At 37.4% G+C, this 19,766-nt stretch overlaps 2 protein-coding genes across 3 annotated transcripts in view; one reads left to right on the top strand and one right to left on the bottom strand.

The window, feature by feature from the left end:
* Positions 1-234: 234 nt before the first annotated feature.
* itcha (itchy E3 ubiquitin protein ligase a) lies at positions 235-15,043 on the bottom strand. The gene is made up of 24 exons (XM_083529586.1): positions 14,890-15,043; positions 9,975-10,043; positions 9,664-9,805; positions 9,435-9,559; positions 8,625-8,756; positions 8,386-8,428; positions 8,105-8,283; positions 7,694-7,877; positions 7,434-7,529; positions 7,117-7,291; positions 6,886-6,955; positions 6,662-6,746; positions 6,394-6,522; positions 6,130-6,202; positions 5,945-6,016; positions 5,762-5,850; positions 5,414-5,573; positions 4,974-5,107; positions 4,486-4,626; positions 3,685-3,805; positions 3,472-3,576; positions 3,269-3,365; positions 3,101-3,173; positions 235-2,818 (listed from the first exon to the last, which is right to left on the bottom strand). Exons 2-24 carry the CDS (start codon positions 9,997-9,999, stop codon positions 2,719-2,721), a joined length of 2,550 nt encoding a protein of 849 aa, XP_083385712.1. The 5' UTR covers positions 10,000-10,043; positions 14,890-15,043; the 3' UTR covers positions 235-2,718.
* A 2,119-nt stretch (positions 15,044-17,162) lies between these two features.
* necab3 (N-terminal EF-hand calcium binding protein 3) overlaps positions 17,163-19,766 on the top strand; it is a 46,933-nt gene continuing 44,329 nt past the window's right edge. For both annotated transcript variants that reach the window (XM_083530678.1, XM_083530677.1), the window contains exon 1: positions 17,163-17,472. In XM_083530678.1, coding sequence (XP_083386804.1) covers positions 17,356-17,472 — 117 coding nt within the window. In that variant the 5' untranslated portion in view covers positions 17,163-17,355. The remainder of the gene's footprint in view (positions 17,473-19,766) is intronic.

The raw sequence follows: 19,766 nt of genomic DNA, 5'->3' as shown, positions 1-19,766 counted from the left end.
GTATTCTGTATACAAAGGCAACATTTCTAATAGAAAAATAGAGCTACAGTGGCATTTAACACAGAAAGTAATAAAGGGCTTTATAATTTATATGCAAATGTAATATACCCCAGCTAAAATAGACAGTGTTCAAAAGGCCAACTGTAAAAAAACATTGTTTTATTTCTAGTTGAGGCATCAGCATGATTGTAAAATTGATCACATTAGAAGTATCGGACTCATAGCCAGAACAAGTAATGCATTATATATTTATTTTTTCAGTTCAGAATATTTCGACAAGAATCAACCAACTGTACACATCCACATAAGAAAAATAAAATTCGTTCAAAATAACATTAAACCCCACTTATTAAAAGATAAGATAAATGTTACAAGATTTACAATGTCTTTGTTAGATAAGAAAATAAAGAGATGAAAGTCTGAAACTTTCTGCTTACCTACAAATGGTTAAGTCATGAGCACATTACAGGGGTGGGGTGGAGGGTGATGGGCATCGGAAACAAAATATTGACTGCGATTTGCTGACAAATCTTCTGTTGAAGCGCTTAGAGCTGCATTAGCAATCAATATAACAAGTCGGTGGATTATCTCAGTATTGATATGTAGATTCATTTCGGCTACATGGTTTTGAAATCAAGATCAAGTACAGAGTACACTGTTATGTCTGGTGTGCATTGTATTGTCTGTAAGTTGAAACGATACTCTCAAAACAGTGGTGCACAAACACTTCCTGACATTGAAGCTCTTTGAAAAATGAGAACCACTACGTTTCACAAAATAAATTATAGATTTCACAGAAATAAAGATAAATCCATCCATTTAATGTTCAGCATTGGAATCCATCTCACTTCACATCACAACATGGTATTAAAATTTTGCCTCAATTCCATATCAGGAAAGATAATTCAGTAATTAGAAAACAAAACAGATTGCAGATCTGTTCAATTCTTTCTTTCTTAAAACCAGACAACTAATTCAAACTGCAGTGCATTCATCTGTTTTATTATTGTGCTGATACATGGAAATGAAATCAATACGCCTGACCAATTCAGGCATATCTGTTAGTTTTATGAATTATAATAAAAAAAAAAAAAACTACTACCACATCCACATTAATGACAAAGGCTCACAGTTTCGAGAGTGGAGTTGTATAGGTTCAGAAATAGAGCTTTCTTGTTATCTCTATTTGGGTTTTGAGCTAGTGCTATGCTAATCTTACTACTAAAAATGTGTTTGTTTTCCCCAACAAGATGTAATCAGACTCTATGGTAACAGCAGATACCTCGCTATTCTCTTCAAAACTAGGATGCTAGAATTTTCTTTTCAAATTGTATATTTACATAGCGGATTAAATACACAACATTGCTTCGATAATTCTACTTGCTAAAGCAAACACCCCATCAATTATTTTCTAAAAAAAGAAACCAACAGTAATGAAAATGAAGCACCTTTTAGCAGTTGGAGACCTGAAATGCCCAAGCAATATCACTACTGGTAAACGTATTCAATGTTTGATTACTAGATTAAAACGTGGCAGAGTCTTTAAAGGGATAGAGCTTTTCTGGAGAAGTTCTGGAGAGATCTAAACCTGCTCAGAAAACTAGAAAGTGACAAGTGCATGGTCAGACTTGCATCTAATGAAAATCATCTCAATTCAGAACATTTCAGGGCCTTGACAACAAAGGGGGGGGAAATGAATTTTTGAAATGGATATTAAATGCATTTAAGGCGCACCTTAACCTTTTGTTATTTTTGGTTATATTTTTTTTTCTTTCCCAGATCAAAGCATAATCACATCAACCAGAATTAGAAATCAGTTTACCCTGATGATGTTTGTGCTAGTATTAAAATATGCATTATGCATCTTCTGCCTCGCTCATTTTTGAAAAGATTTTCAGAAAATATGTGGGATTTGTATATCATTTAAAAAGATGGGAAAAACAAACTTGGACCAATAAAAACTGCTTTCACATTAGGGTTATTAAGGTTCAGGAATCAGATGGCTTAACGTACACCAAAAGCATGCACCCATTTCTAAAATGGGAATGGTTCCACTGAGCTGGAGATGAAAAGTAGATGATGATGCACTTCAGGTTTTTCCTCAGAGATTTATTTAATAACCCGATGCTTTATATGCTTATTGACTCTCATACCCTCAGGTAAATTTCTCATATCTCAAAGCGCTTTATCAGTGTGAAAACTTTCTGAGATTCTAAAACTCTGCAGATCTGGACAGTTACCTAAAATGAAATAAAATATTCATGCATGCGGTCGAGCTATAAGTGCTGCCAGAAAAATGTGCCCAACTGTTAACAAGGCATGTATAAGGTTCAAAACTAAATAGGAAAATAGTCTAGTAAACTGCTAATTGTGAATCCAGTCAACCAGGGTGCAGAGCCTGTACTGTGGGTGCGTGCGCGTGTCATAAGTGGGGTTTATTTATGTTTATTTAAGCCCAGGCATTCTGGTGCATAGATGACTTGAATGAAACAAAAGGCAGCATTACCGCAAAAGAGTGAAATTTCGAACGCATCTTAAATCAGAGGGAACATGTGAGCCTGGTTGATGTGATGAAGGAATGATGCTCTTACGTCATCTTGCGCGCTTTCTCTCTCTCTCTCTTTCATTCGTTCATCAGCATTCTCTTAGATGAGTCTGAATGGTCAACTGCTGCTAAGGAGACGTGCAAAAGGACATGCAGGGGTGCGGATGTATGCATCATTCTTGGCCAAAGCCTTCCGTCTCCTCGATAGCAAACATCAACTTTTCTTTGAGCTGCTCGTAGCTCTTATAGGGAGGCAGATCCAAACGGTTGAAACTGTTTGCGTAAAAAATAAATAAATAATCTTTATTTTAAAATGTTTTTAGTACATGGTACACAGTTTTACATTTACTGCAAAAACTGAAAGTTTTATCCAAAACAACTTGAAAGGACTTGCTCAAGGGCCCCATCAGTGGGACCCAAGCTTTGAACTCGTGACTCTCCAATAAGATGTAAAGTAACCGAATGCCTTAATCACTGAGAAACTTAAAACTGAATATATCACTGCACTGTAAATTCTAGAGCCAATAAATATTAGGAGAAATTAAGCAAACTCACCATGTGTGGCTCCGTGGAAGCCAGTTTTCTTTTCCCACTTTCTCAATGCAGAACTTCTGCGGCCCATTGCTCCCTATTGAACAAGTGTTTAGAACAGTAGTTATACTCGCTTCCAAGGGAAGCTTAATGTTAGAAGTAGCATTCAAGAGCAGCTTTTTACACACGTACCCATGAGGTCAGCAAACCCCCCAACAGGAAGCCTGCAAGTACCAGTCACAAACTGTAGCAAACGCATCCTCTTCTCGTTGTCCATTTCTTTCATGAGCTACAGATGGAGAGTAAAAGACCGAGATGGCAGGTACGTTTATCAAGCACTGAGCTCAGCTCTCATAGTGCTTTTTGAGTGTCTTTAAACAAGAAGCCTGACTTACCTGCCAGAACCAGACAATCTGCTTGCTGCTACGAGCATAGTGTCTGTAGATTGTGTTCTTCTGCCAGTCTGAAAGATCGATCTCCTGCATTCCACACAGCATCACCTGAGGACACATGGGATTGTAATATGATATGCGGTTTCGTAATAAACACTTTCCAATAATTAGAGGAGTTAGAAAAGAAATAACAATTTAGCTTTTGATGTTGTCTACCTCCAGCTCTTTGGCATCAAAGTACTGCAGGTACTGCTGAGGCAAGACTTCATTAAAACCTTCAAAGAAAGCTTGAGTCTGTTCCTCAACCCCCCTGGATAATCTCCACTCTGCCACCATCCTGAAAGAATAAATTAATAAAATAAGGAATTTTAGTACCTTGGTTATTTAAGAAGCTATTACTAATAAAACCATTTGAAATATTTTTTTTTAACTGAAGGTGCAATTTATGATATTTAAACAGGTTTATTGATGAAGAAAAAAAAAAAAAAAACATGGCTGCAATATTGTCATGCAAGGGTTTGGTTTCTGGGCCATTACTAAGCCTTACCTCAAACTAGTACAGAAACACTCAGCACTCTGCCACTTAAAATCCAACTCACAAAGGGTATGAAATCTATGGAGTCTGTGAGATCAGCAGAGGGCTCTAAAATTATACACTGCTCCCGAATTATTCTCAGATAGGCTCCGTCTTTCACATACGGAATGTCGTATATTTTGTACACTTTTACCAGTGTCTCCTAATGTTGTTTTGTTTTTATAGCATTAAACTGAAACACTTAGACAGAATGAGCATTAAGACACAAGATACTGGACCAAGTTTATGAGCACTGAATAAAGCACTCTGTGGTGACAAATTATTCTTGCATGTTTAGGAAAAAAGGCTGTCAGGTCGCATCCTGCTGTAACAGAAGGCAGCCCATATTTACTGATCAAATGTACCAGTCTTATTAAGATGCTGAATGTCTGGCTTGCAGGTTTATTCAGGCATAGTACAATAGATATTAAGAGTGTTGCTACCTGATATATTCTTCCTTATTTTCCTCTGTTACGAGAATGTTTCCTCCGTCTGGCTTCAGCTCATGAGTAGTGATCTCACCCAAGATCTCCTTATCCACTGAGAAATACATCTCCAGCCCACACTCCTCCAGGTTATTCTCCCTGTGTGTCCATGCCAATAAAAACTTCATTCAGTAATATTAACTTCGGAAAAATACTTCAGCAGCCTATAATTGATTGTTCTAGTCATAAAATAATGCCATTGTATCTTTATAACAAAAATGGTAGGAATGACATCTTTGACCCACATACATCAAATGAGTAAATACCATTATCAGGGACATCTCTCTGAGAAAATATCAGGATCACTTTTCTCAAACCCTTACTGTATATCTTCTTATGTTTAAGAAAATAACCTTATCGTGAACATCATGAATCCTTCAATTTCTTTTTTTTTGCTCTGTCATGATTTATATGATTATTATAGATAGCAGCATAGCTTCACTGACTTGATCCAGATTAGAGAGTTGTAGAACTCAGGGTCAATGGATTCCAGGTCTTTCAGAGCCAGAGGCTTGTTCAAGATCCGCTTATAAAAGGGCAGAGAGAAGCCGGTGTCTATGAATTTGCCATGAAACAGAGCCTGGGGCGAAAACAAACAGTTAAGATGCAGTGAGACACAAGTATTATTTAAACAGGCTTAATAGTAAAAATAAACAAATGGCTTTTAAACATAGATATTACAAATAATTAGATCACTGTCTGACAATCTTAGCCATTCTCTCAAAATCTTTGCACTTCCACTCTAATTTGCATTATACAGTACACAAAAATATATGAGTTACATCATTTGGATAAATTGAGACAAAATTGAAATCCCCAATGCTAAAAAGCTTTGGTCACTTATTTATTATTCATTTATCATTTACAAAAGAAAATGTATGTGTACCATGGCAATAAATCTTCCAATAAACTTGAAATATTTGAGGTGGTCTGGGTTGATGGATGAGGCAGGGTTGATCTGCAGACAGTAGTTGTCTTTACCCGCATATTCAAAAAGACAGTACATGGGGTTTAAAACTTCATGAGACAACAGGAAAAACCATTCCCTGTAATGGACACATAGATACATTTATTGTTTCAGTAGTTGGGAACACAGCTGCTCCTAGAATAGGGCAATTTAGCACTTGTAAAATGTCTCAATGAACACAGAGATAAATTAAGCACAATGAGAACACTCAATTATGGCAAACATCTCAGAGGTTCAAAATCTTATGTAGCCAAGTAATACACACACCTAGCTACTCCTCCATAGTCCAATCCCTCCTCTCCTGGAAAGATGATCCATAATCTGCGCCTCAGATCTTGCGGGTGGAAGCTCATGATCTATGCAATGAATGAGATAAATCAGCAACTGTGAATAAATAACTGTACAGCAAGTGATTAACAGAGTCAACTGCATGAAGGTGACCGTGCTGACCTGCTGAAACGAATCCTCAAATAGTGTCTTGCGACTGACGTGAATTTTGATGTGCTGCTGCATTGCTAGTTGCTACAAAACAAAAACAAATCACATTACAAGGAAAAAAATAATTTTATAAATTAAATGTACTAATTGCTTATTTAAAGTGAAATCACTTGCATTGTTGCAGATTTTGAACATACCTGACACCAGAAGCGGAAATAGTGCACCTTGGCTTTAAAGTCGCGCACGTAAGTAATCTGAGGTCCATTTTCACTGTGTAGCATAAACACAAAGTTAGAACTCACGAGATGCACGGACAAATATTTCTCTTTTTTTCATCAAAGGGAAAGATGACTGAAACTAACAGCATTGAGGACCCTTTATTGGATTACATCTGCGGCTCTTGATTTTAAAAATACACACATCCAAAAAAATATATAAAAAAAAAATGCTGAAGAGCTTACAGAGACGATTTGCCTGTGCGGGGGTCAATGTAGGTGGTCGCTCTCCTGTTGTGGTCAACAAAATATGGAATCCCATCCACAGTGAACCTCATCTCCCAACCTTCTGGCAGGGGCTTTTCATTCAGCAACCTAAACCACACAAATATTATACCTCCAAATCCATCACTATTAACACTCTAACTCTGTTTTCTTCATTTATTTTTGAACTGACGCAAGTACAGCTAGTATATAAATAAATGTATCACTTCAATGTTAAATACTTTCCTACCCTTGAGTACGAGGATCCTCCCACTGTGTTGTCCGTGTAGGATGATGAACAAAATACATTCTTCCGTTTGCATCAGTTCGTTTTTCTGTAAGCAAGATGGGTAGATGCTTAAGCTAAAAGACTGGGTGAAATTTAGGATTTACTGAAAAACACAAACAGATCTGCGATGGAAACTGATAAAAAGTGTAAACTAGGAGTTGGAAATGTGTGAGTGACTGTCTCACCCCAGCCCTGTGGTAAAGGACCCAGTGGATCGAACTCTTTATTAGGAGTTGGCCCTAGCTGATCCTGTAGCTAGAGGCGGAGAGGGGGATAGAGAGAGAGACAGAGACAGAAAGATCAAAATGCAGAAAGGAAAAAAAAGGGACTGTTATGGCAGGTAATTAATTTTCAATTAAAAAAATAAATAAATAAATAAAACAGCTCAAACAATAGTGAAATGTGTGTGGTCTAACCCCGAAAATAAATCTCTGGTTGAACTGTTGCATGGCTCCCTGTAACTGGTTCTGCTGGCTCTGCCACTCCTCATAATTCCTCACGGACTCTGCAGTGGGCCGCTGCCATGTCGTGCTCCGGCTAATGTGATCCACATAATACACTCTGCCCATCGTGTCCACACGACGCTCCCAGCTAACAGAGACAAAAACATTCTAATAACTATTCAATCAGTGCACTGATCAGATATGCCAAGTACTTGTTTATTTTTCTTATTTAATTAGTTTGCTGCTATGTTAAAATATAACACGCATATAAATTTATTACACTTCAGTACCCCGGGGGCAAAGGATCAGGCCTCTCCCAGGTGGTCTTTTTCTCAATGTGGTCCACATAGTAGATACGACCATTCTGATCCACTCTCTGTTCCCAGCTACAACATGCAAAACACACAAGAGAAATTCAGATAATGCCCATAAATTCTACCAATTGTAGCAAAATAACTGCTGAATTATAATGCTAGAGTTCTATTTTCTTTGAGCTCAGAGTGAGCTTTGTTTTATTTCCATTAAGAAAGAGATTAAAAAAGAAATGCACCCAGGAGGAAGAGGGCCGTTGTTGATGGGGGACACTTGGCGGGGAGTGGGGCTTACTGTCAGAGCCGACCCTGAACCCGAGTTTGATCCCTGGTTTGCCGCCTCTCCATTCACACATGGGCGCGGGGATGAGTCTGGACTTGTACCACGACTGTTATGAGTTGGAGTAGAGCCAGTAGAGGAAGCTGAAGAGATTAACAGTTAATGAATAATAAGCTCAGAAACTTCTACAACAGTCTTATTAAAAATATTTATTTACTATATATTCCATATAAATAAAGAATTGTATATACATTGCATATACTGAGGAAACAAAGATGCTACTACAAATGAGTTGCAGTGAATCCTGCAGTGTATCCCCAGGTTGGAGCAATGAATTTCATTTTACTTATTACAGCATTGTAAGAGATACCTGTGGAGGAGTTTGGTCTTTGTTGGGAGGAAGGAGGTGGTCTCTGGGGTCTGGGGGGCCTTGGAGGTCGCAGAGCTCCTGTGGAAGTTGAGGGAGACCCTGTACTTCCCACAGCATGACCATTGGGCAGAGAAGTATCATCGGCAATATCACTGGAGGGTGAGGAATCTCGACTCGATCTGAGACACAAACAAACATACTGAAAAATGCTGTTTTATACAGGATGGACAAAACATTGAGTTAAAACTTTAATGCTGGTTACAGAAATGTATATGTTTTACCTTCCTCCAGCATCTTGTTTAGAGTCCCTATTTGCTAGATCATCTAAGAAAAAACGACAACAAAGTACACTGAAGGGTTTGCTTTAAGGCTTAAATGATGTAATTAAACACTTGTTATTGTTTTTCTTTTTTGAATAAGTATAATTGCATTTTGCTTAATCACTGAATCTTCTGCACAGATCAGAGTAAAAGGCAAATCTAAGCATGGCTGATGTTTTATTAGGAAACATTTGTCTTACTGAGCTTCTGTTCCTCTGAAGCAAATGTTTCAGGATCCACCTGCATTCCATCCAGACACACAGACAGATCTCCCACCAAGTCACTGCTGTCCGTGTCTGCACTCAGAGGGAGAGTCCGTATCACCTCGTGGACTATGAGAGATAATTGAGCATCATTTGAGAAATCTGCTTTTAAACAATAGACATTAGCATAAAACAGCTTTACAGAAATCTGCCTGTCGATTTAAATGTCCACCGAGAACGCCAGAGGTGACAATGGCACAAACATCTATAATTTGAAATAGGGCAGATACCAGAAATTCAAATCAATACTTGAAATGGCATTTACTTTACCCATTATGAGCCTAATAGAAAATTCTAAGATTTGGACACTTATGTGAGAAATAATAAGCACAAATAAAAACACTAAAAAACAAAAAATTTTTACACAAACATATGACAAATTGAGATGCTATTGGTTTAATCTATATTTAGATATATTTATTTTTTTTTTTTTTAAAGCTTGTCTTATGTCACATTATATAGCAACCACCACAGTCACATATTAAGGGCTATTTTTTTTTCCAGACACCCCATAGTATCGAAAAGCTTGATATCCGAAAAGGATGCTTAGTATAAATAATTAATTCACCCTCACAACCAGCAGAAGGTACTGCCTTTGCAAATTGAAACAATATTTCAAGCTTATGTCTCATGTTCACATGTCTAAAGTTGCTATAAAGGCCTTTGTGAATCATGCACTAATCCAGTTCCTCAACAGCAAAGCAGGGAGAAAGCCACATACACAGAGGCAGTTTTCACAGGACTTACTCTTCATGTCATTGGATTTGAGGGTCTCACTGACTTCTAAAGTTGCCATTCCCAACAATATATCTGCTTTGAGAGTTTGATGACTCCAGACGCGGAAAATTAACTTGCTGAACGGGGTAACAATTCTATAGAAGATAAAAAAAAAAAAGGGCAAAAGATAAGCAAAGGAAGAAAGAATAATTGGGAGAAACGCTAAGTGCAATGAGAAATATCGTCCTATCAAACTTACACTGTGAGTGATTGCTTCCATTTGGGGCTGTGTGTGTTGGTGCACTTCTCGGTTTTCTTTGACTGACCATCTACAGCTACTTCCACATACGGACTAGGCCTGAACCAGTTCTTCTTGTTCTCTTTCAGCTTAGCCGACAAAACTAAAGACCAAGAGATCAAACCATAGTATAAACACAAACAGAGATAATGACCTTGAACTAATATTTAGTAGACAAATAACTAAAAGATGTAGATCATGAACATGACATTATTAAATCGCCGTAACAAATTGGTTAAACCAGGCACATCCGTGTTTCTAGAAATACTCACCTGTTATCTGTAATTGGGCTTTCATTGTGTAGCCATTAACAGTAGCTTCTGGTTGTGGTTCAGTTGCATCTGTAGTTTGGGGGAAAAATAATCACAGTTAAAATGGACATTAATAAAAAATAATAATTTTTTAAAAAAAAGGACTGAAGACAGGAGAGAAGGTACTGTGAAGAATAATTAAAAGGACAGCTGCAATCCCTAATCAGATTTCAGGCAGAAATGCGTCTGTAACGTAATTATTAAAAATAATAATAATAATAATAATTATAATAAATTTATTGCAGGCAACTCTAACTGTTTATCTTTCGTCCTTTTCCTGTTGCCTTTTAAGTGCCCCTTGGCCTCTCAATAAGCTTGCTTTCACAAGTAATGATTTATTTAAAGCCACAACAATGGTGCAGAAAGCAGTCACTGTGTATGCTCAACAGGACTGTGACAGAAGAGTCTAGAATTAACCCTTATGCAACGGTTATTTTAACTGATGTTCGTAAACTGCCCTTTGTTACAGTGTCACTGGGGAAAAACATTGAATTAGACAACATTGTGTAAACAGTGTCACTTTTTTTCCACTATTTGATACAATAAAATAATTTTACATGCACATAACCCTTTAGATCTCTAATGAACAAGAACAATATGAAAATGGTTCTCACATGAAAAAATAATCTAAAGTCTAAAATTACAACATGAATCAATTCTAGATTGACTTTATTTATTTATTTATTTTACCACAAAGCAAAATGCAGACACAGCTGTAATAGAAGTCACATGATTTGCTCATTAGATTTACACATCTTATAGGAGTATAAACAGTCTTCACGGAAACACTCTTTAGTGCAAACTCTGATGAAAATCCTAACAGGTCAGGTTATGATCGTACCTAAAGCAGAACTAAATGTTCTAAGCGCTAACAAGTTTAAGGAAGTTCATTCCAGGGTTCTCCTTTCCTCACGTTTAGATAAAGGTCATAAGGATCAGCAGTACTTACTGGAATGGGTGAGGAAAAGTTAATCAAACTGATGTGTTAATAAGAATTCTGCAGTAAATGATGAACTATGACTAAATATGTACAAATTATTACAAATTTGAGTTTTATCTCACAATTAATAGAGTTTGTATGAAGGCTAAAACTAAAGGATTAAAAAAAGGCTGTTTGTTGGTTTTGAATAAGGAGCACAGCACTCGGGGTGGGGTGGGGTGGTGGGGGCTTAACTTCACCTAACTTTATTTCATGTGTTTTTGTATTTGCAATAAAAAAACATTTACAATCCTGTTTATTTTTTTATGCACTTAAAAAACCCCAAAAACAAACATTCGGACATAAAACTACACAAAACAATTTTGCTCCTACTGCATTAACTATTGTCTGATCATTTGGAATCTGGTCAAAAGCACTTGTCTGGCAGGGGCCATAAAAATCTATGGATAAAATCTCCACTGCAGTCCAACAATGCGAACAAGCTGCCAAAACCATTTCACCTGGACACAGTACTGTAAGGAAAGGACCATGACTTCCTGTGACCTGCTCTGACCCTTTAGGAATAATCCTAAAAGCTCTATTTAGTGTAATGCTAAGAAGCTAAGTATCAGTGTGACTGTTTGTTGTTGGAAAATTATCCTTCCAGTGAATTCCGATTGCGTGGTCCAATGACTGTGGCACAGCTTCCAAAAGCCTTTGCAAACTGGCATGGCTTCAAGTTCACCCACAGAGTTTTTACAAAAGCACACAGTGTGCTTAAGTGCATAAACAGTTTTAAGGTGTTCACTGTAGAATATCATTAATATGTACTGTGTGGCAAACGTTTGGGGGCATTAAAAGGTTTTTTTTTTATTATTTGAATGACCAAAACATGTGACACTACTGCCATCTGCTCCACATGTCACCAGGCCTCTCTGGCCTCTGCTCTGCTGCACTTCTATCACTGCTATTGCTTCTGTTTCTCATGGCACCTTTTCTTTACTATCTTTATGTCTTCTCACTTCCTTCTGTTTAGGTTGCTGGTCTCTGTTTGCCTGCTGAGCAAGTTACTTTTCTTCATTGGGCCACAATTGTAAAGATAACTTATAGTTTAGCGTATCTTCTGTATCTTAAAGGCTGAGAAGAGAGATTATGGATATAATGCAACTAGAACTTTAATGTCATTATAAAGTGCATTTTCTTCTCACAGAAATAAAGCAAGTCATTAAAGTGTTTTAGAAACTTTATTCTTGAATGTGACCCAGAAGCAATACAAACAGGAGTCCTCTCATATGCGCACCCGAATGTTTTCTCTCTCAACATTAGAGCGCTACCTTACATAAAATGTATATTATTCTTTTTTTTTTTTTTTATCTTATTAACTGCCTCGTCCTGGCCATTGATGAATTTGTGAATTTGTCCACTCATTCTCATATACTATATGGACAAAAGTATTGAGACACCTTATTTTTTCACCCATACGTGGTTCTTCCCCATGCTGTTAGCACAAAATTGGAGACACAGAATTGTATAGGAGGTTTTTGGGCGCGGTAGAATACAATGTCCCCTTTACTTGATCTAGGAGACTCAAACCTGTTTCAGCATGACAATGCCCCTGTTCACAAAGTGAGCTCCATAAAGATATGGTTTAAATGGGATGGAGTGAAAGATCTTAAGTGGGCTGCTATAGCGCTCTGACCACAAACTTATTGAACAGCTTTGGGATGATATGGAATGCTAACTGCACCCCAGACCAACTCTACAACAGAACCTGAATGAGAATAACTCTTCATAACTACACTCCGAAATCTAATAGAACATCTTCCCTGACTAGTGGAGGTTATTATAACAGCGAATGAAGTTGAATAGGATGTTCAAAAAACAGACAAATCTCATCAGAATCAGATTGCCAATTATCATGAGTTGCATGTACAAGGAATTTTTCATGGTGTGCTGGTGCTATTAAATTTTATTTAAATTAGTCAAATAAAAATGTAAAGCAATAAATAAAGATAGAGACATTGTACAATTTGTGCTAGGTATCTGATCACATGCTAGGTATCTGATCACATCAATAAATAAATAAAGTTAAGTAGTAAGAATATTCACTGCTTAATCACTGTCATAATCATAACAGGGGCCTTGGAACATTTTTCTTTACTGTAAGGGGGTCTCTAATTCTTTAATCACACCATTCTAGAGGTTGAGTGTGAAAATCCGAGGACATCAGCAGTCAGACAAAAACTCAAACCAGCCTTTACTAGCAAATTATGCCACAGTAAAAATCAAGTCAAGTCAAGTCAAGTTTATTTGTATAGCGCTTTTCACAACAGACATTGTCTCAAAGCAGCTTTACACAAATCAACAGTTAAGGTGAATGGTGTGAATTTATCCCTGGTGAGCAAGCCCTGGAGCCCTTGGGGACTGTGGCAAGGAAAAACTCCCTTAGATGTTATGAGGAAGAAACCTTGAGAGGAACCAGACTCAAAAGGGAAACCCATCATCATTTGGGTGACATCAAGAGTTTAATCATAAATCTTTCAACAATACAGAACACTGAAGAGTGAGAACTAACATGAGTACTGGAGTATAAGATTATAAGTGATGTTCTTTCTGCAGTCTTATACAGTCTATATGGTTAGTAGCTCCTAGTTATATAAGCTCAGCATTTGTGACCATCACAGAACCAGCATCAGCTTCTCCATGCCAGAGCCTTGAATCATTGAGATCACATCTCTCCCCACTATGATCATCGATGCTGCGTGATTTCGTGCAACGCAATGCTGCTACGTGATTGGCTGGTTAGATAATTGCAAGAATGGGTGGGTCTAATAACGTGTTTGGTAGATGAGCAATACGTTGGTATTAACCATTAAATTTGGAAATATTCATCAGTTAGTAGGAATGACTGGAATAAAAATGCAGACAACACACTATCGTTGCTGCAGGGCCGTGTTTGAATGTGATGGTTTTCCTTCACCCTGTCACGGGGTCGCCTTTTTCTTAATCACCTTCTTGTCTTTTTCAAGAAAGCAAAGTGAAAAAAGAGATTCCCTTGGTTGAATCTAGCTTTCTTCCAGGAAGATTCGTGCTGTTGGAAGGTTGCATTACTAAACACTGTCACAATAACAGGTGACATGGATCACCACCCACACACACACACACACACACACACACACACACACACACACACCCCCAGAGTCCAACACGAGTAGTTGCACCGACATGCAACGCGGCGTGACGTCTGCGTTACTATTTCTAGAACTCAATATCAAAAGTCCACTGTAAAGCCAAGAGTTACATAACACACGAGAGAGATTAGGTTTCTTGTCACTTTTTATTTTCGAAATAAAAAAAAAGGATAAAGTGGAAAACCAGAGCTGTATTAAAACCCAGAAGCTGCTGTGTGTTTGTATCACAGGAACTCCCTGACAGGATCTGAACAGTTATGAGTTCTGTAGTAATGCTGGCTCTAATGTACACCAAACACGCCTTTGGGTTTCCAGTCTGGTGTTTATATAATATAATATAATATAATGGTGTATTATAATCACACTGTATTAAACTGGATATACATTAAATCTCAGTTATCGTCGGCTCACAGTTTTACCTCAGTTAGCCAACAAGTTCACCAGCACCGCTATAACCAGCTGACATTCATTTAAATACCGAGCTTCAAATATATTATTGAATTGTAATAACTTTGTCCTTAAAGTTAAATTGGTGGTTATTTCTCTACACAGACTGAGACAGATAATTGGAGAGTCGTGGAGGAAGTTCCCGGACTCTCACGCGCTAGCTCACGGAGCCTGCTAGCACTGCTAGCGATACTGTCAGGTGGAAACTGCTAGTTAACTAGCCAACGCTAATACAGAAACAATGCTTTTTCCCCTCCCTAGAGCGTATGTTTTTGTACACAAAGAGACATTACCGGGTTCTAATGAAAATACGCGGTACCTGGAGTTCAGCAGCCGAAGAGAAAGGAGACTTCCACGCTTGGGTTCGGCTCAAACATCTCGCCGTGTTATTCCATTGACCAAAGGTCCTCAACACGGCCTCCTATACCGGTCACGTGACTCAATAAACCGTGACGTCTGGTGAAACGCTCCACATGGAAGCAGCAGCAGCACCACCACAACTGTAGTAATAATAATAATAATAATAATAATAATAATAATAATAATAATAATAATAATAATAATTAAGACAATACAATACTGCACGTACACCCATAATACATGATTTTCCTAGAAACATAAACTGGTTACTTTATATTGGAAGACCACCAGATAACATTGTTGATTTCATTTCATTTCCATAATTCAGGTACATAATTGTGGCGACTCACATCCATTTCTATTTTTTTTTTTAAGTAACAAAAGTAACGTGTGACCCAGTCATGGTCTAGGCCTTGGCCTGGCAATGACCTCCTAACATGAAGTCACTGCACTTTTTAATTATACTGATACTTTTACACACTTTCACACATTAATCACTTGCTTTATATATACTAATTACAAAAAAGTTACAAAGTTAAAGTAACAAAAAGCAAAGGTCAGCCAGTGCAAACTGTAAAAAGTACCATACTGCCATAACAGCTTTCAAAAGCACAGCTCAAAAATGATAAAACTATAATGAGATGGGTTCCCTCCTGAGTCTGGGTCCTCTCAAGGTTTCTTCCTTATACAATCTCAGGGAGTTTCTCTTTGCTGCTTGTAGTTTAAAATTTGCTTTCTAGTCCTATCTATTCAGAAAAGAGACAGAGAGTCGACATGAGAATAAAAATAGACAATTTTTTTTGCCTTCTGCAGAAGCAAATAGGCGTTCATCAGTCAGACAATGCTGCACCGAGAAGCGCTCCAAAAAAACGTTTCTCACCATGCTTTTAAACTTTCCCTCGACCTTCAAGACAATATTAATAATTCTCTTATTACGACATTGCATACTTATATTCAATTGTTTTCTCGTGCTGTTTTAGTTCACTTCGCCCTAGTGACGCACTTTGCACACAGATGTTTTCCCATTCGGTACAAAGATAATCTTTTATCTTTCTCTGTTTTGCTTAGCTGAGAGCACAGTGCCCAGTCAAGAGCATTGTGTTCAGACATGCTGCCTTGATCACGCTCTACATTGCAAGCTTTATGGATTATTGCAGTTCAGCTTTGAAAGAACTTCATACATACACTGATTATAACAAAATACATATACTTAAACAGAATTATAATATTAATGTAAAAATTTCATTTTACATGCTCTAACCACCGGCCTACTCAATAGTGATATACTTATAGGCACTAATATATAAATTCAAATTGTATAACCTATTTATTTCTGTAAAGCTGCTTTAGGACAATGTCCATTGTTAGAAGCAATATATAAATAAAACTTATTTGCATTGAATAACCACAGCAACGATGTAAAATACTACTACTACTACTACTACTACTACTACTAATAATAATAATAATAATAATAACATGGCAGATACATGGCAGATTATTTACAAAAAATATGCCAGACACCATAAATAAATGTAAACGCCACCAGATAGCAGTGTTGACTTCAGGTATATTTAAAGGACTGAAACTCTTAACAAAAACAAGCTTTTTATTTTTTATTTATATATATATATATATATATATATATATATATATATATATATATATATATATATATATATATATATATATATATAAATATATATACATCCAGGGGTATTGTTCATACATTTGAAAAACCCCTAAACAGTTTTACAATGTACAAAGAAAGCATTAATAGTACTAATTAGTGTGTTGTTTGTCTATCTATTTATCATGCTCCTGAGGTACCAGTGACCACTGATTCCTTCTTCTTTGTTCCGTTCTGATCTGTGCAGCTCAGTTCCTGGTTCGACATAAAGGTCCCACAACCTAAAGATCCGTAAAGTTACTGAGCATCTCAGGAAACTATGAGAATGGATATGGACTGTAATTAACTTCAAGTCTGCTACAATGGCTCAGGAATGCAATTTGCATGAACAGATCTGCAATCATGGACCTATCACTGAACAGTACACCAAAACATTGATGTATGCAATTAATATTCGGAATCGGTTCCTTTTTTTGGGTTCCGTTTTTTCTCTTGGCCTCTCAATTTATTTAAATATCGTGCTATTCTAGTAGTTTAATCGATGCACATCAATGTCTTCCCGGAAGACATAGAAATAAAGATGCGGCCAATCAGCGTGCAGGTGGGCGGAGCTTTCAGCCAGCGTAAGTTCTTCAGCATCATTGGTTGAGGAGGACCGCTAGCTGGAGCAGGTTACAGTACCACAGCATCGCTCTCTGAACAGAACACCCCGTATCTTGTTTCAGATACCGCAACCAAAGCGACTCACTCTAACTGTCTTCTTCTTGTTAGTGGTTTTAATAGCACAGGACAAAGATGCTGGCATGCACGGAGATGATCACGATGTGCCTTCAGTCTGCGAAACGAGATTTTCTGCGCTCCGAGCATGAGCAGCAGCTGCAGCACAACCACGGACTTTCCATTTTTCACGACGTAAGTACAGCCTTGAATTTTACACCAGTCGTGTTCTTATGACTGTCATGAAATCATATTGAGTGGAGATTAGAATAAGAGCGTGTTAAATATTAGGACAGACTCACGTCTCTGGTTCTCTGAAAGCCCGAGTCTCTAAGTCTCTCTCTCTCCTTTGAGTCTCTTGACCTACACGCTGAGGACTTCTGCATTTGCTGCATAGATGTGAACATAAACATGCAAATGATATGAATGTTGATTATTCCCAATCCTCCTGTAATGACCAGTGGGGAATCAGTCACCTGAAAGGTGATTTCCAAAACTACAGTGATATCCATGCGCCAGAAAAAAAAAAAAAATCACACATTTTAGATCTTAGACATTACATGCATCACATTTGTGGAACACTGAACACATCCAGCCACATAATTCACCAAAAAACTCTGTACACAATATCATGATTGGCAAGGATGTCTTGAATTTGAAGTCAGCAAGCCATCTGTGAGATGTTTCTGCTGCTTTCATTGGAAAAATCAAAGAGCTAAGTTGAAGGTTGCCAATGCAGGGAAGCAAAATTCAGTTTGTATGGACTTCTTTTTCGAGCGAATTTGAAATAATATATTTATTACCACTTTCACATAATCTCTCTTGCAATAGGCACAATGATGCACAGTGATGAAGGTGTTAAAGCTTCATGCAGAAAAAAAGGTGCAGATGTTCTCTCTGCATGGTTAAGTAAGCTCCTGTAGAGGGGTCTGAAAGCTGCACGCCTATGTGTGTGTGTGTTTCTGTCTGTGTGTGTCACACTGAAAGATTTGACAAGAGAAGATCTGGGGGATGAGATTGCAAACAGACCCACAAGGCACAAAATCCAGCTTCTCCTCAGCAGTTGCAACTCTTCGTTTTTCTCGCTTTTGTGGTTCGCATTTCAGACCCACGCTTATACAGACAGTTGAATTTGTTTGATGTGAACATAAGGAAATGTTTGATGAGTCAGGGTGGTTCTAATTTGCATGTCGTGACTTGAGTAATACAAATTGAGTAATACACCCCTTTTAGCCCAACGTAATATATATTCATGCACGAGAGTGAATGATATTACTATTCAAACATGAGTCTAAAACTTAAGCTTGAAAAAAGCTTTTTTTTAATATTGGCTCCAAAAATGTGAAGCCGCTAGTTAAAAAACGAGTTGTATTTTGCACCTTATTCTAACTCAATACCACAATTTTCATTACAGTTTATATTATGGATGAAAGCAGAAGAGAAAACTAGAATTGTTCCTAGAAATATTCACAGGAATAAAAGAGTTTCTTAGTATTTGGTATGCCCCATTTTTTGCGCTAATGATAGTGTGCACTCGAGCTGGCAATACCTCTATAAGTTTGTGCAAAACCTAATGATCCATCGTATATGAAATCCACTGGTGTGTCGTCAAACACATTCTTCAACAGAAGAGATTGGGCATGAGGAAAATATGACCTTTTATATAAAGCTGTTACCAAGGTCAATATCACACATTTGCTTACAGTTGTTCTAGTTGCATAAATAGGGACTAGAAATACTGCATAATCCTAAAACTCTATACTTAAGATACTAAACATTTACTTACTTAGTTTTAAACATTTGTAAATTCTTAAACCTGATTATATATTGTGGTTTAACACTTCTAAACCCCATTGTATATTTGTCTTTGAAAAAATCAAGCCTGTTAACATTTAAGGCTTTAGTTCTTCAGGGGTTATGTACTCAAGTATATAGGAGTATCTACTGGAGTATGTACTGGGCTGTGGATTCCACCACAGGTTTGATTGAAAGAAAGCATGAAACAATTCTAAATTGCCTGGTTGTCATGGTGGGCCCGCATATGAGAACGACTGCAGGTCAAATCAATTAATTCCTTAATTTACACCACTATCATGAATAGATGGGGATATGCATGCTATTTACCAACCCAGACAGGCAATTCCCATCCTCCCTGTTCATTATTTTTATGGACCACTGATTAATGCCATGCTCCCTCAGGAAAACATGGGCAAATTAAGTTAAGGCGTGGACAATAAAATTACAGCATAAATGAAAAATTGATTTCATGTGTTCTTCCTTATGACAGACATACAGACAGACAGGACAGGCAGACAAACAGACAGGCAGGCAGACAGACAGAAACAACATTTAATGGGAAATAAAGAACATGACCTGGTAATAAATGATATAATTCAATTAGACAAAGAGCTCACAAATGCAGAAAGAGCTTGTTGCTGTCTGTAAGTGGCAAGAGCAATTGCTTGATAGAGGTCTTCACAAACTGATAT

This window comes from Silurus aristotelis (genome assembly GCF_946808225.1).
Source record: "Silurus aristotelis genome assembly, chromosome: 2".
Taxonomy (NCBI): domain Eukaryota; kingdom Metazoa; phylum Chordata; class Actinopteri; order Siluriformes; family Siluridae; genus Silurus; species Silurus aristotelis.
The sequence above is the reverse complement of the archived record's forward strand: the minus strand, read 5'-3'. Positions and strand labels throughout refer to the sequence as shown.